The sequence below is a fragment of the Triturus cristatus genome, chromosome 5_2, assembly GCF_964204655.1.
Source record: "Triturus cristatus chromosome 5_2, aTriCri1.1, whole genome shotgun sequence".
In the NCBI taxonomy this organism is placed as follows: Eukaryota; Metazoa; Chordata; class Amphibia; order Caudata; family Salamandridae; genus Triturus; species Triturus cristatus.
The window spans coordinates 336,425,186-336,441,839 of NC_140588.1; the positions used below are offsets into that span (position 1 = coordinate 336,425,186).

General features: G+C 44.9%; 1 protein-coding gene across 1 annotated transcript in view; it reads left to right on the plus strand.

Moving 5' to 3' along the window:
* The window catches only part of MCUR1 (mitochondrial calcium uniporter regulator 1), a 271,092-nt gene that overhangs the window by 115,950 nt on the left and 138,488 nt on the right, over positions 1-16,654 (plus strand). The window contains exon 5 of the mRNA XM_085607101.1: positions 9,554-9,595. Within this exon, the coding sequence (XP_085463227.1) occupies positions 9,554-9,595 (42 nt within the window). The remainder of the gene's footprint in view (positions 1-9,553; positions 9,596-16,654) is intronic.

Sequence of the window (16,654 nt, forward strand, 5' to 3'; positions counted from 1 at the left end):
AGTGCGGTGATTCCTACGTAGCGGGCACAGCCGTAGTCCAGTTGGCTGGTGATGAGGGCCTGTGTCACAGTGTGTCTTTTGTCTAGGGGTAACCACTTGAAGATCTTATGTAGCATGTTCAGAGTGAGGAAACAGGCAGAGGAGATAGCGTTGATCTCTGATTTCATGGTGAGCTTTTTGTCAATGATAATTCTGAATTTTCCGGCATAATCTGAGGGAGTGGGTGTGGATCCTAGGTCCGATGGCCACCAAGAGTCGTTCCATGTGTTGCTGCTGTTGCCAGAGATAAGTATTTCCGTCTTGTCTATGTTCAGCTGCGGGCAGTTTTTCTTTATCCAGTCAACAACACTTGTCATGCATCTGTAGAAGTGGGTTTTGTTGGTGGTGGGGGTGTCTGTGAGTGAGAGGATGAGTTGGGTGTTGTCTGCCTAGGAAATTATATTGAGACCATGGGATCTGACGATGTTGGCCAGTGGGGTCATATATGCGTTGAAGAGTGTAGGGCTGAGGAATGAGCCCTGTGGGACAACGCGGGTGATCTCCTTGGGTTTGGAGGTAAAAGATAGTAAGTGGATACTCTGGGTTCTTCTGGTGAGGAAAGAGGTGATCTATCTGAACTAGCTGCGATTGCTGCGGCAGCCAGCTTGGGAGGCGTCAAGTAGCTGGTCCTGCTCAAGGTGTCTCATGAGTTGCTTGTTGATGATCTTTGCCAGTAACTTCGCTGGGAATGGGAGCAAGCACATTGGCCTGTAGTTTTTGAGTTTGCTGGGGGCAGCGGAGGTTTTTTTGAGTAGTTGTCTGACTTTAGTCTGTTTCCAAGTGTCGGGAAATGATGCGGTGGTGAGCAGGGTGGTGAGATCCTGGCTGATCCTTTGGTTTCCAAGGTTGAATATGTGGTGCCGGCATGGGAGCTCCCAAGTGGATGGATTTCATGGTGGAGGTGGTGTCCTGGGTGGAGAGGAAGTTCCAGATGGTCAGTCTGTGGTTCGTGTCAGTTGCGGTGGTGGTGTATCTGTCAAGGAAGTCTGTGGGTGTGGGTTGGGGTTCGAAGTTTCTGTATATAGTTGCGTTCTTGTCATGGAAGAAGCCAGCGTGGTTGTTGCACAAATCCTGTGAGGGTGTAATGTTGTTTTCGCTGGCAGCCAGGTTGGAGAATTCTTTAACGATGCTGAAAAGTTCCTTTGGGTTGTTGGCACTTATTTTGATGCATGCAGCTATGACTGTCTTCTTTATTACCCTCAGCAGGTGGTGGTAAAGGTTGAGTGAGGTCTTGAAGACTGCCCTGTCAGTGGTGTCCTCATGTCTTAAGTTTCTGTGCAAAAGGTTCCAGGCAACAATTAAACCCTTGTTGTGTACCTCCGGGTATCAGATATTGTTCTGAGATATGTGTGCCTGTTTTGGCTCTTACTGTGGGAGTGGCGTCAAATAGTTTAATCCAATTAATAAAGGTGGAGGGATTATTAAATGTTTTCAGAACTGAGAACATACAGTTCCAGTCTAAAGAATCAAAAGCCTGTTGAAGGTCCAATGAAAGGCAACCGGCGTCCGGGAATGGACCATGCGATAGTTCCATCACCTGATATAAACGGCTAATGTTCAGAGAGGTGATCCAACGCGGGATGAAGCCATATCTGTCAATGTGGACCAAATCAGGGAGCAAAGGGAGTAACCATAGGGCTAGCACTCTGCTGAGGATCGTATATTCATAAGTGAAAAAGGGAAAGCGGGCTATACGATGAGAGATCGTGCGAGGCCCGGCCTGGTTTAAGCAGAAAGGTAACGGAGGCTTGTTTGGTAGTCGGAGGTAGGGTTCCTGCTTCTAGGGACACTGTTTTAATTTCTCTAGGCGTGGGACTAGTCGGGAGGCAAAGGTAGTGTAAAATTCAATAGGCAAACCATCAATGCCAGGTGTTTTATTAAGTGCCATCTCCTTTATTGCTTGTTGTAATTCACGTGGCTTCAAGAGGGCCTCTAACGACGCCCGCGCTACAGGTGAAAATTGTGGGATTCTTAGGTAGGAAGTCGTCCCCGACAGAGGAAGGTAGTGTAGGCCAAGCCATGTAAAGCTCAGTGCAATATGAGCCAAAGGTGTCATTAATCTCTACTTCTGTAGTGCAGTTTATTCCCGATGGTGCCATGATGATTGGTTTGGAGTTGGAAACAGTGATGGTCTTATCATGCGGGTGAGCAGTGTTCCAGCCCTGTCTCCCTCAGAATGGATCTTTTGTGTGTATGATCTATAGTCAGTTAGTCTCAGATGTCCCAATAGCTCCGCATTTTATTTCCGAATGTTCTGGAGGTCCTCTAGGCCATGTGGGGTCATGCATTGACTCATGCTCCAGGGATCCCAACTGCGTTTCTGTATGTTGCAAAGTATAGAGTGGCTAGCACCCGTTGTGGTAGCTATGGATACTCCCCTTATCACAACCTTAAAAACCTCCCATTCTATAAGTGGTGGGGAGGCTGTGCCTTCATTATCAGTAAAATAAGAATCTATGGCAGTGCCTAGGGTGTTTCAGAAGACTGCGTCCTCAAGTAGTGTTGCTTGCATGCGCCATGTGGGAATAGGTGTTTAAACCCTGCCCCAGGTCAGGACGATCTCTAGTGCGTTGTGATCTGTAAAGATCTTCCTCAGGTAAGTGAGTCAGTAAACCTTTCAATCATGTGTGATGAACAAAGGATGAAGTCTAAGCATGCATGGAGACCATGGGGGCGGGGGTGGAGTATTATTCATGTGTGCCTCTATTATATTCTCTCCAAAAAACTATCAGGGACCAGCTTGACACCCATCCAGTAAGGGCCTTAGCCTGTTTGTTGGCACCTGCACTTAGTAATGGGGGTGTGAACTATCGAGATTAACGTCCATGACTGCATTAAAATCCCCTCCTGTCAGCCAAGGGAGAGGAGACCATTCTCATAGAATTGAGGATATATGTTGGAGAAATATGTTTTGTTCAGCGTTTGGTGCATATATACTACCCAGAAGTAAAATGTTTCTGTCTAGAGACCCACCGACGAAGACATAGCACCTATTTACATCAATTTTAGTGGTATGTACCTCAAAGGGGGTTCCAGTATTCAACCAGATGGTCGCTCCGTGGGCAGGCACCGAGTATGTAGTGGCGAATAACTGACCCCTCCATTTGTTGCACAGTTTAGTGGCCTCATGAGCCGAGAGATGGGTCTCTTGTAAATAGATTATATTTGCCTTACGGTGATGGAGTTGTGCTAGGATTCTGTGGTGCTTATGGACTGACCCCATACTCCTGATGTTCCGCATCAGTATCTTATAGTGCTGTGATGCAGTCAACATGATAACATTTTGCAACTAGTCAACTTGGCAGGGACCCTCATGGTTTATATATGAGCATGGCAGGCAGAGGAACCAACATAACAAACATTGGAACATATCCAAAATACTAGGTCCAGCGGAAAGCACTCGTCCTAACAAAGACAAACTAACAAACAGTTAACAAAAACAAAATGATACAGAGTGAGACCGCTTATGGATGGGGCCAACACCTGTGTCTGGGGGGAAATCGGAGTGTCTTTTACAGTGGGTACAGTGCACTGCACGGACACCACAAGAACATTAGTGACGAATACCTGTAAATAAACCTACTGAAGGATAGTTATTGGTGAGTTAACCCTCACAACCAGTGTGTATGCACTATATGCTGTGCCAGCGATGACTCCCGAGAAAATAGAAATACGCCATCAGTGAACAATGCCGGCCACATCATTGAAGACAAGTTGATGGATCATAGATACTGGACTTTACAAGCATATAATTGCCCGTACTCCCGCCCGAAAGGTTAGGGAGGGGAAGTGAGGAAAGGGGAGCAGAGGGGGGATATGGGTAGGGGGGATAACAACAGGAAAGAAGGGGGAGGGATCACAGAGTGAAACTTATCTGGACCAACTGCCAGACGTGGCAGTGTGAACAACCGAGTCCAACGCTCAGTAGGTACCAGTTCACTATGTCTGCAGTCTGTGGCGTCACAGTAGGGAAAAGAGCCATTCTTGCATTCTAGTCCAAATCTGAGTCAACACTTGCTGAGGAGCTGGAGGGTGCCTGCTGATATTGTGGTCCCATCAAGGACATAGTTGCCAAGACGGCCCTCCTACTGTCCAGGGCCTGCTGCGGGGATGGTGCTGCCATAGAGGTTACCTTACGGGTCAATCTGCGCTTATGGCGTCAAGGAGAGTCTTGTGGGCGCTCCAAAGGAGGAGGGCATTGGGATAATGTTGTTCTGTCCACTCCCACACAGTGTTTGGAGAGTCAAAACATAGGGAGTTTTGGTCATGTATTACTTTAATGTGTGCCGGGTACATTAAGGCGTATGTGAGCCTTTCAGTGTGCAATTGTTGTTTGACCGCCAGGAAGCAAGCACGGCGGCGCTGCACTTCCAATGTGTAATCCGGAAAGAGTGCCACCGTAGCATTGTCCATTGTTATGGGAGCCCTCTCCCTGGCCTTCTGGAGGAGAGCATCCCGATCTCTGAAATTGGAGATACGTACGATCATGGAGGGTGGTGGTATTCCCGGGGAAGGGCGCTTGGTCGGCCCCCTATGTGCACTCTCCACAGTCAAAAGGTTGGAAAGTCTTGGGGGGCTACTGACACCTGGAGCCATTGTTCAATGAATAACATTGGGTTTGAGCCCTCTATCCCCCTCTGGCATCTCCACAATGTGCGCATTATTGTGACATGCTCGGCCCTCTGCATCTTCTGCCCAGTCCTGTAGTGCTGTTAGCTGCTTTTGGAGTTCAGCAATTGCAGTAGAATGTGAGGCCTGTCGAGGGGCCAGTGTGGTCAATGTGGTTTTTGCCGTTTTCACTTTCTCTGAGAGTTTGAGAAGGTCATTTTGGAAAATTCCTAGATCGGCCGACAGAGTGTCACTGCGGTGTTCAATGGTTTATCTAGACTCACCGATTTCTTGGAGAATCACGTTTAGTTTGCCCTGGGGGGAGCCAAGTTTGTGGGTGGAAGGACTCTTTAAGAGTATGTGTGATAATTTGAATGGCAGGATGAGCAGTAGGTTCAAACACTGTTCTTAGGAGCTGAACTTGTGGGAAGCAGGGGTCCGATCTCATACCAGGTTGTCGGGTCTGTGAGGTAACAGGCTCTATGTATTGTGCACTATTAGCACCTCATGTGGACCTGTACAGAGATGGGGGCAACGGGGCCAGTGATGCCCCACCGCAGGGAAGACAATCAAGCGCACATACAATGGGCCCAGTGTGAGAAGAGGTCGATGGGAGAGCTGCACTCTTTCACCAGGGAGAGGCAAGCCAGGTCTGACCCCCGATTACCTTGAAATTGCAACACGGATGGCAGCATGCGGAGAAGTCATATAGCACCGGAGCGGGATCCACAGGCCCTAAAGTAGGGTGTGGTAGACCTCCACAGACTCCTTCAGCCTCCAGTGCCTTTTGTCGATCCCAGGGCTCAGCAGTGTTTGCGGCAGGAGGGCCCGTTCGTCCAGCCTCAGACCTGTGTCCCACAAACTTCAAGGGCACAGGCAGGTTTAGATTTTTCAGGTGTCCATAGTAGCCACAGCGCTACAACAGCGTCCTCCAGTTGCATAGTTGATGATCAATGTGCGGGCCGCCCAGCACAACTCACCAGGTGCCAACAATTCTCTCTCTGTGGGGCCTGGCCTTTGTTAGTCTCATGTGAGGCCCAGGTAATCCATGACTTCCAGGCCTGGGGTGGCAGACCTCTACTTCTCCCTCAAGCCACCATCACAACTGTCAAGTTCGGGGGGGGCCTCTGCCTCTGGGTGCACGCCCTCCCACACTATCGTTGCCATGCTACACAGGCGCTGCAAGGACTGCTGCCTCACCTTAGCCGAGAGCAGCCGCGCCAAGTGCGATTCATGCAGCTTCCATCAGGGGACTCTGCTTCCTGGGTATAAACCTGCAGGGCCGCAGCAGCACTTGCCTTCAGCCCCATCGACCAGGGGCACGACGAGCATCGCCCTAGGGGCACAGAAGGTGTCCAGGGTGATGAGGTGAGGTGTCTGGGACTATGTTTGCTGCAATGAGCACCCTGCAGTCGGGCCGGTACTCCGATTCAGGCCAGGGAGAGCGCAGCACAGGCACATCGTCCCAGTTAGCTAGGCCGCACCTCACGGCGACACCAGTTTAGGACGAGTCAGCGCAGCATCTAGGCTGCTGAGCCATTCACTGGAGGCATTGGCAGCCACAGCTAGGGCTTCTCTTCATTGAGGGGTGTTTGGGTGGGGGTCACCCTATTCATAATTGTATCAGTGGATTAGGCAGGCTACTAGGACGTCCGGAGCTCTAGTAAGAGACATCCCCCATTGTCGGCGGTTGGCCACGCCCCCGAGCAGCGATGGATATACTGATTACAGACCTTTGAGTGTGGCCTGAATGACAAAGTGCAATGGACTCAACTCACAAGGGCAAAGTAGGTTGTACCAGACCTCCATATTTAAGAGTGTCTCTTGTAAGACTGAAGATCGAGACAAAAAACCCTACTTATAGCCTACTATGTTGCCCTGTGTTGTACATTCCGCTTGTGCACTGTATGCTAACCCTGCTATAATGGTACCCTTATGGTACGAAAATTGTATAATGACGGGTCTTTTTGTGGATTTTTCACAGCCGTGGAAGGAATAACACACTTAAAATAATTACTATTATTTCAAAAGAATGAAATACCTTGAGTCCTACAGGGAATATAGCAGCAAAACACAAGGAATTAGAAATAAAAATTATTGAAAAAGATGATTGCCATATTGTAATGCTGCACATGCCCCGCAGGTTTAGGACATTTGACTACATGTCCATAATTCCATGGGGAATATTGCCACCTTCGCCATTGCCTCCTAAGAATATTAAGATGGTCCGCATCTCGTAAGGTTGCCTTTAAACTTCAGTACTACAGTATCAGTACATGATACATGTGCTGATATTGCTGCCTGTCTAGCCACCATTTCTGCCTCGATCTAGCCCCCATCCTCTATTTCGCCTACATCCTGTTCCCATTATTCCTTGAGTATCAGAAGGTGGTCTGGGAAGTTGTTTATAAGTGTTTTATACAGTGGTTAATTTGTTTTAAAAAAAGTGCCAGGGCTCTCGTCAGGAGGCGGCTTGCACCAGCCCATTTCTCCTGTTAGGGCTGCCTAAAACAGAACCAACTACTAACCATGAAAGTGGGTAGAGGATGTGGCGTAATGGCCAGAGCTTCTGACTGCGGATCTGGGGAACCAGGTTTGAGTCTTGGCATCGGCTCAACATCCTGTGATTCTAGGCAAATCACTTAATGTTCCTGTGCCTACCATAAAGGAATATGTTCTTAACTGGTGCTCATAAAATGCGCCAGTGTGTGATTAGGTGCCGGTGCTGAGCACCGGAAACCACTGACTCAATTAAGCCCTGGTTCTATATAACCTCAAAATGCTTTTAATCTCCAATGTCTCTTGTGCAAGTTTGGACTCCAAAGTATTAAAGTCTTGTACTGGGTTCAGTTTGTCACTGTATCCCTCTAGACAATCCTGTCCTAAGCCTGTGACAAGCTAGGTTTGCTGCCATATTGAGTTCTCCTGGGTCAGGCAACTATGCATGCCCATTTTTTAGGTCTCGCCTGACCCAGCGCATGCGCTGGTCTGGCGAGACATTTTGTGAGGGCTTCAGAAAGTGCTACCAGGCCAGCCTAGAGCTACAGTGCATGTGCGCGGGCGCGCGCGTCGCGCTTTACCGCGATTACTTTCACTTTCGCGGCTGCTTTGATATTTGATCACGATCAATTTTGCGGCCGCAGGGCCGCTTTGATGTTCTCCGTGAGGCTTCGATAGATTGCAGCAGTTAAAACAAGCATTGGCATAGCCAATAGGTCTTGCTTTTGGGACCTTATAAGTGTTTAGTTATGCAACTGTTGCATGGCTAAACACTTATAAGGTCCCAAAGGCGAGAACTATTGGCTATGCCAATGCTTGTTTAATATGCAGTTAATTTTCTAAGCCTCTGACAGCCCCACAAGCTAGGTTTGCTGCCACATTGAGCTCTACTGTGTCAGGTATCTTATGCATGCCCATTTTTTTTATATGCAGGTAGTTTTCCCATTTGGACATGCGGATGGTACAGAGGACTTTAAACATGATTGTCGCGTCCATTGGGAGCCTGCATATTTCTTTCAAAGCTGGCCTTATATGCTTTCATTTTCCCCTGTCCTGTCCCTTCTGGCCACTTGATTTTGGAGTCTTTGTTAACCTGTCAGTGAGCTTCTTTGGGAGCGTGGGGTGGTTAAGATGAAGTTACACCTTTAGAGGTGTGCCATCACAATGGCTCTTGTTAGGGCTTCCTAAATTATTGGTTCTGAGGAATTGGTGCATTTTCGGGAGGATGGGGAGTTGTAAATTGATCCAATTGACAACCGATTTGACTTGGGGAACTTGTACTTAAGAGTGAGTATCTTTGGACTAATACAGAAGTCTACAGGGTAGTAAGTGCTGAATAGATGCTGATACTTCCAGTCTCCCTTCCGCTACAGTAACAGACTAGGTGGATGTCCATGCTGTCGATACGATGGATCACCAATATTTTTAGCAAATAATAAACTTTGAAGTCCTGGTGCAGAGTCCGGACCCTTAAGCTTGCTTCTACTTCCCTCTCAAGTCTCTCCTGTCCTCCAGTCCCAAAAGGAGGTGTTTTTACCCCGCAATGTGAATTTCTAAGCCTGCATCTTTTGTTTTTAGTATTTAAGCATATTATGGTACGTTTGTGGTCTCTTTTTAGTCCAATGACTTACTCATTTTCCTATGGGCTCTTTTTGTGCCGATTCTGGGTTCACTGGTGCGGGGAGGGGTGGCATCCTTCCTCGCCTGTCCTTGGCCAAGGCAAAGGAGGCTGTTCAAAGAAAAAGACATGAAAACCTCAGAAGGCGATCCTCTTTGAACCCTTTGACTATGCCCAACGTGATAAGCGAATGCTAATTGACCTGCTTCTTCATGGCTCACGATATGCGGGCCACTGATCTCAGATCTATCTGCCTACTCAGCAAAATAACTTCTGGATTAACCCCTCCATTCTTGGCAAGGGTGGAGGGGGGATAGAAGATTTGAATGCCAATCCTCCTCGCATCCAGTGACCCCTTTCATAAACACTACATAGACATCAAGGAAAGACTAGAATAACAACAATACTCTCCATCACCTTAGATGTGGTTCCAGGCCATCATGCATGTGGGAAACCCCATCTTTAACCAATAATGGAAGCTCTATTGTTAAATTATTTTCTCTGCCCTCTAGCTTGATTTGCAGTAGCAAAAGACTATGCCCTCTCTATCTGGTGCTGGAGTAGCATGTTACGCATCACAAAGTGAAATATCTGTTATAAAGGTGTATTCGATCTCCGGACCAGAGACGAGGATTATGATTTACTTTCTTCACTTTATTTTGGAAATTATTATGGAAATACGCCATTTGACTGTTATTCTTTATCTGCCGTTTCCAACCTTTTTTTCTTTAGTGAGTGTTATTTTATGCGTTTTATCTAAAATGTTCTCTTTTTTGTACTTGTTTGTAGAAAGTTAAAATGGAACTGCTGCAACTGAAAAAGCAATTAATCGTAAGTTGCCACCTTAGATCTCTTTTTTTCCATTAATTTAAACATACAACCAGTAATCAGATTGAGCGCACAACTGTATGGTTTCTTTGATGGAAGTGAATGACACAGTGACTTTGGTGAACATACTGAAGATCATATAATTTATATGATTATGACTATCTCCAAATTCATCATTGCTAATTTGGTGACAATTTATGGTGGATTGCCCTTGCCCGACAGGCGATCCCATAATAATCTTCCACTAACACTATCCGGGGTTATGGCACACGGGGTTGATAAGCTGTGGGAAGGAGAAAAGTACTACAACCTGTTAAATCCTGAATGTCCTTGAGTGTCTAATTGTGCATCATCAGTAATGACGTGATTGTAAAATACATCATTACCCCACCTGCCAATTATTTTAAAGTGCTGCATTCTTCATTTGGTTATGAGGCATGTTCTCCTGAAATATCTTAAAAGCTTACTATAAATGATAAACGTCTAATATGTGTTACAGGCAACTCGACTGTCTTGTTTGAAATTAATATACCTGTTGTAAAAACCATGAAAGAATACACCCCGTAACTTAAAATTAATTATCTCTATTATTCAGTAATGCCTGTTTGTTTGTTTGGTTTTTCTTTAAATAACCAAGCCATAGCTCTACATTTTAAACCAAGAATTGATGAGATGCCAGGGGCTGCACAACCCAGTTACAAGTGAGATGGAATGATTTCCCCAATATTGGCCAAACGTTTGGACCAAAAGGATAAATGTTCTAGCAAGAGGAAAGGGCTCCTCTATTGAAATATCACATTTCTAGCTGTGAAGATTTTCACATTTGAATTTCTACTCATTTTTTCGACAGTGTGAAACTCCCTCTGAAGCACCCCAGACTAACTGATTTAATCAGGGTTTGTAGTAGGCACTGCTGTAGTTTGTAAAATCTAGTATTGCTATTAAGAGGGGCACTTTTAATGTGTATTTATTTACTCCTCAACTTTCAAGGGCCCCTTTTTAGGCTGCCAGTGTGGGCTGTCCACAGAGAACCAGGGTTGAAAGACCCAACTGCTATATTCTGAGGTATTTGGTACAAAGGTAGAGGGCGCTGCCTGATGCATCCCATGCTTCCCTCAGGTTAATAAATGCCATATCATTCCAGAACGTTCCTGCTTCTGAATCCGTTGATCAGGACGTGTTGACCTGCAATGCAGTAATGTTGGAGTCCATGGAAAATTATTTCCTCAACTATTTGAAAATAACCCTCGTTGTTTTCTGTACCTCACGCTGCCCTGCTTCAGTTTCCAGGAGCTTTTATGCCTTTCTTCCCTTCACATCACGAAGATTTGCTTGGAACCTGCATTTGTAACATAACTAAAATGCTGCTACTAAAAACATTAGGAAGCGCAGAAGCTACAGCCCTTGTTATTTTTTAATGTTGCCATGTCCAGGGTCAATCTGCAGAAAAGCCTCTTGCTGCCACCACATACATCTAGAACAGTATGGGGAAAACAACATTCTAGCTGAAGCAACTTGAGCAGAGAATGTCTCAATTTTGCATACACAGACTGTTTGTTTCGTGAGAAATGAAGCAAGAAGACTAAAATGGTAACTGAGCCCTGACATCCAGGCCTAGAACACTAAAGCTAAGTGAACCATTCTCTCAGTTTCATCCAGTGCACAAACGTTGAATATCTTAGCAGGCAGCAAGGCCTATAATTCATGCTAAAATTATCAAACATATAGATTAGCATTCATGCACCCAAAAGACCTTATGAAAGTTCCTTAAAGAGCCTTTCTCTTCTTCATCCTCCTATGTGATACTCCGAATCACTTGAAGATCAAGTTTCCTCAGTGATACCAAATGCTACTCTCTTAGTAACTAAAACCTCTGTAGTCATTAGTATTTGAGATGTCTATCTGGAGGACCTGCAACACCTACTTCCCAGGTCTTCAATTTTGCTAATTCAACATTAAAACTTAATCACAATTGCTCATTGGCAGCAAGACAGTCCTCTCGCAGACCACTCAAGATGGTCATTTAACGCAAGACCATATGGACGCAGAGCCCACAATTGGCTGCAGAGTGCAGTAGAGAGATGACCTGCGAACGATCTGAGATGCTGAAGATGCGTTCGACTGAGTTGAGTATCTGTTTTTTGTTTTGGATATCGAACTTTTCTTTTTGAGATTGACCGTTAATTTCAGGTCTGGGTAAAATTGCTCTACATTGAGCCCATGGTAGAAATTGGGGTTAATATGCTAATCTCCAATCTGTTCACTCTGAGCAGGGGAACAAGGCAAGGGTGCCCCCTCTCCCAACTTCTGTTTGCCTTAGCAATCAAATCACTGGCATGCTGATTTAAGGCAGTGATGGATATATGATTGCGGGTTGAAAAAGAATGTGAAATGGAGGTTACAATCTCACTACATGCAAATGACGTTCTTCTGTATGCGGCGTGACCAACTCGGGCAATAGGACCAATAGGTCCGAAGTCACAATGCTGATCATCGACTGGCAGACTAAACCTGTAGCCCAGGTCAGCATCCGAGTGGGTTGTGAAGCACTCAGGTGCCTGGGTATAGAGATTACCTTGAGAATGGACACCTTTTTAAAGTAATTTGGATAACATAATGAAGAGACTTCAGGAGGATCTGAGGCATTGGAGGAAACTACTGCTTTCCTAAATGGGAAGAGCGGCTATTTTATAAGTGATATTATTGCCTTAATTCATATATGTTCTGCAGAATATTCCATAAACTGCCCCTGACACCTTTAATTATTTGGAAGAAGAATTGAGAAGCCTACTGTGGGGTGGGGGTTCATCTTGTGTTGCGCTGACCACGCATACATGATGGTCTGTAATGGGGAGTATGGCTGCCTAAATATACAACTGTATTTCTGGCCTCCAAGCTGCAGGTACTGAACATCTGGGTTCTCCTACTGCATGTGGAACCAGCATTTACACTAGATAGACCTGAGGGAAGGCACTCCTACCTACACCACATATACGTGGGAAGCTAGAGGTGTTGATGCCAAATGCCCGGCAAGTGTTAATTAAGACCTGGAGTTTTGTAACGGATGCGCTGGTGTAGGGAAATAGTTACACAGGAAACCCTGCAATGGAAAGGAACTGATGTTCAGATCAAGGGTGCTAGTTCTTACGTTTGGGATCAGGGATCTCATCTGTAATGTTCATAAGTGGAGCAGTGTATCTCAACCTGTGACTCTGACTACCCTAAGGGAGATTACAGGCAGCTTGGCAAAACCTTGGAAGGGGATTTGCAAGAAAAGACCAGAGTAGACAGCGACAATTCTGCAGAGTAGTCCAAAAAACTCAATTTCCTGAAAATGAACATTCCTCACAGTGCAGCATCATTTACTGTATTAACCAACCATAAATAGTACAATTCCAGATAGCTTTGAGCAGGTACTAAATTACTTGCACTGCTTGATTAGAAGCCTACCCCACGTGGCCTAAAGAGTTCTCAATGGTTGGATGCAATCTTAACACATTATTCTCCCTCACAGTATTGCCATGAACAGAAGACCATACACAGTAACTTATTAGTTCATGAAAATTGCACTCTGTTTCTGCTTAAAGTGACCAAAGACCATAAACCATTGCTTCTTTGGCCGTGCCCTGTGCCCGCAGCTTAAGGATGGGGGCAATATATATCATTAAAACCCACGAAAAAATACAGGGAAAATCTGTGTTAAGAGAAAGTGTTGGTTCTTTAATTATATCTCAAAATAACACCTCTTATTAAAAAAAAAAAAGAAAAAATTGACATTTGCTTAAAAAAAAGAACTCCGTTGACGCGGCACTGTGCTTGCAAACCTAAACATTGAAATTCGCCAGTCATGGTGCACTATGCATCCACAACTCCGCCCTCCCCTTCTGCACTGCTCATGACTTGATATCACAGATGACTTCACAAAGCACCTCATCAGTGACATAACCAATGATGTCCCATAACCATTGATTACTGAAGCAAATATGGAGACTGCAGTGTTAATTGTAGGGCATGGTAACTCTGCTCGGATAAGCTTCGGCACGTAGTCAGTGGATGAGCACTGCAATATCTCGGGAAGAATATGGTAGAGGCGATGCCCAGTAGGCCTTATGGTGTTGTGTGCAAAGACATATCCTGCTTCCAGACCCAATTCTATAATGTTGAAGTCCATGTCCCTAAAAATAGAAGGGCTCACTGCAGGGTCTACATAAAAGTCCTTCCCAGATCCTACCTGGTAAAGCGTCCTGGTTGTGTTAGAAGTACAATCCATAAATACATGTGGTTCTGTTGGAATGTCTTACACAGTATTCAGTGAATTTCAATCAAAATACTTCTGCTTTTCATAACTATATCTGTTTTAGAGTTACATTAATCATTTTAATGAGCGGTATAAAATCATACGGTTCTCCGTGTGTTTCCAGTGTACGAAAGTGCTTGTGCAAAACAAAAAGTATATAAACGGGAAAGCAAACAGTAAAGATAAATGAACACTTTCTCTGGATTCTTGCGGTTCCCTGACTACATGTGTATAATATAGTCTCTCAAGTTAGAGTGGTTCTTGGATTTCCTATCTTTAGTCAACTGGAAAAATATGATGCAGACCAAATATGGGATTCGTGCATTTTCTTGGATCTCATTGTATGGCCATTGGTTAGCTTCATTGTTCTAGCGTACAAAATGCCTCCAGTTCCGAAAGCTCTTTATTTTCTTTCTGAAGCCATCCTTGCTTTATGTACTGCTCCTTTCAGGTCACTGAGTCCCCTTCTTCAAACATCTGTATTTGCAGGGGTGAGGCCCCTAGATCTGTTCAGCTCCATATCACACTCCTTATTTAGACACACCCTTGACATGCTGCCTCCTCAAGTGCTGTGCTTGTTTTGATCATTTTTATTGCTAAACTCAAGAGCCTCTCAAGGGTTATATCATATATGCATCGCCTGCACTAGGCAAAACATAGACCTCGTCCCATTGCTAAAAACCTTATTTGACTTACAGGAAATTAATAACTACTCATTCTGATCTACATTGAATAGAGGTAGCTTGAAGGCAGTGAGTTACTTTGCCTGTGAGTTCAGTTCTCTGCAGGTCCTTGGCATCCAAGGGCTTCCACTGACCCGTTGATTGGCAGCAGGCTCATCAGCTACCGTTAGTGGCCAGGTCTCCACTTGTCCAGCCTAGGGCTTTGCCAACTTAGTTTGCAGATTGGGTTGCTTTGAGAGGACAATATCCTTGGATTTTTGCTGATTTTCTCTTTTATGCCTCAACTCGCACCCACTGTGTGCCCCATCAGATCTTTCCCCAAATCCACAGCAGAATTCTCACCTTGCCTTTTGCCACTGGTGCTTTAAATGGTGTAGCAATTTTATATTTATTCACAGCGAATCCTGTAAACTCTGTGTTCTATGCAGCTTCACTTTTGTCTTCAGTTGAACATTGTAGCTGGACCTGATCCGGTATTGTTTGCGCATCTGAAAATAAAATTAATATAATACAATAATTGTTGCTGCATGACGTTCATGGAAAAGAATGATAGCTCATGATCAACAATTATTTTATAATTTGATAACTCGATCTTGCATCTTTGGCTATTCATTTCTATAGCATCCTTCCCATTTCTGAGCAGGGCTCACACTTCAGAAAATCTCAAAAGAAAATAAATGCCACTGAAGACTGGATCAGTCCTTCTCCCATTCCCCATTCCTGTAGGAAGCTGATGACTCCTCTCACCTTTTTAGGTTGTACTCTGAAAAGTGTATCCCTTCCAGATATTCAAGATGATGTGGTGTCAGTTGTGGGAGAACTCCTGTGTCCTCATTATTTCGTTCATCTATTTTATTGTGCCTTTACAGCTGATACAGTGCTAGACTCCCCCTTGTTCATGCACACAGCACGATCACTAAGCCACTCTACTAAGAACTGAAGAGCAGTTCTCATTCTCTTGATTGGCCTAGGATGAGTAGACCTGAATTCTTTCAAAATACTACATGCCAAGCCTCCTTGCCAGCTGAATACCAGGAAATAACCATTACTGTCTATAAAACTCATTTCACATATACAACTGACCAAGCAAGGATTTTTCACCAAAAGTACTCCTGCCAACATGGCGGAACCACGTTTGGTTAAAATGCCCGGGTGTAGAGCTGGTTAAGTGACAATACAGAGTGTGAGGTGCCAAGGGGCGACGGAGACAATTCCTCTGTGACCCTACACAATGTAACCGTATTAAAACAGCCTAATACATTAGTGTCCCTGAGCACACAGGAGATAAACTTCCTGATTTATGGCCACTACTTTATAAGGCTAGACATCTTTATTACAGAGTAACCTTTAAGTTAGAAGGAGTAGTATTTTAAATCCAAAATCATACTTGATTTACTCTTGGCAAGACCCTTAAGAGGCCAGGAGGCCTGCTGGGCAATGATGCTTTCCAGTCCTCTACATTCTCTACCTTTACTCAAAACAATCCCAGAATTCCCTGATGACACCAAAGACTCTTTGAGAGCAAATGGACCTAATGGAGCTGCTACAGGTATTTCAGCTTGTGACCTGCGAGAATAATGTGTGATCTTGAATCTATTTGTTCTAATTTGGAGCCTGTGCAGTTTGCTCTGTAATAATGTTTTTTTCCTGACCAATAATTCTACGTGTTTGCAATTGGTACTTCCCTGCATTCAATTCTGCAACTTTAGATACCTGAGTTCCGTTGGACTCATGAGTTCTCTCAATGAATCAACACGTAAAGCACAATTACTCTGAGCAGTTTTTGGTGGTTTTTATCAACTGGAGCAAAACCCTCACACTGAGTTGTTGCTGGTCCTGTAACATTCTGCAGTAGCTCATTCTGCACCTGGTAAAATCCTGTAGATGTAACCGTAGGGTTACAAGGGGTACTGCTAGGCCAAGGACCTTTGTAGATCTGTGAGGGGTCCAGCATGTGGGAATTGTTTTGGTCACATTTTGCTGTGCAGCACGTTTATTAAAGCATGCAGACTCTCAAGGCTGATGGGTACCATCATGTGAGTGAAATTAACTTCTGTCGTAATCCAATAACCTCGAGTAAAC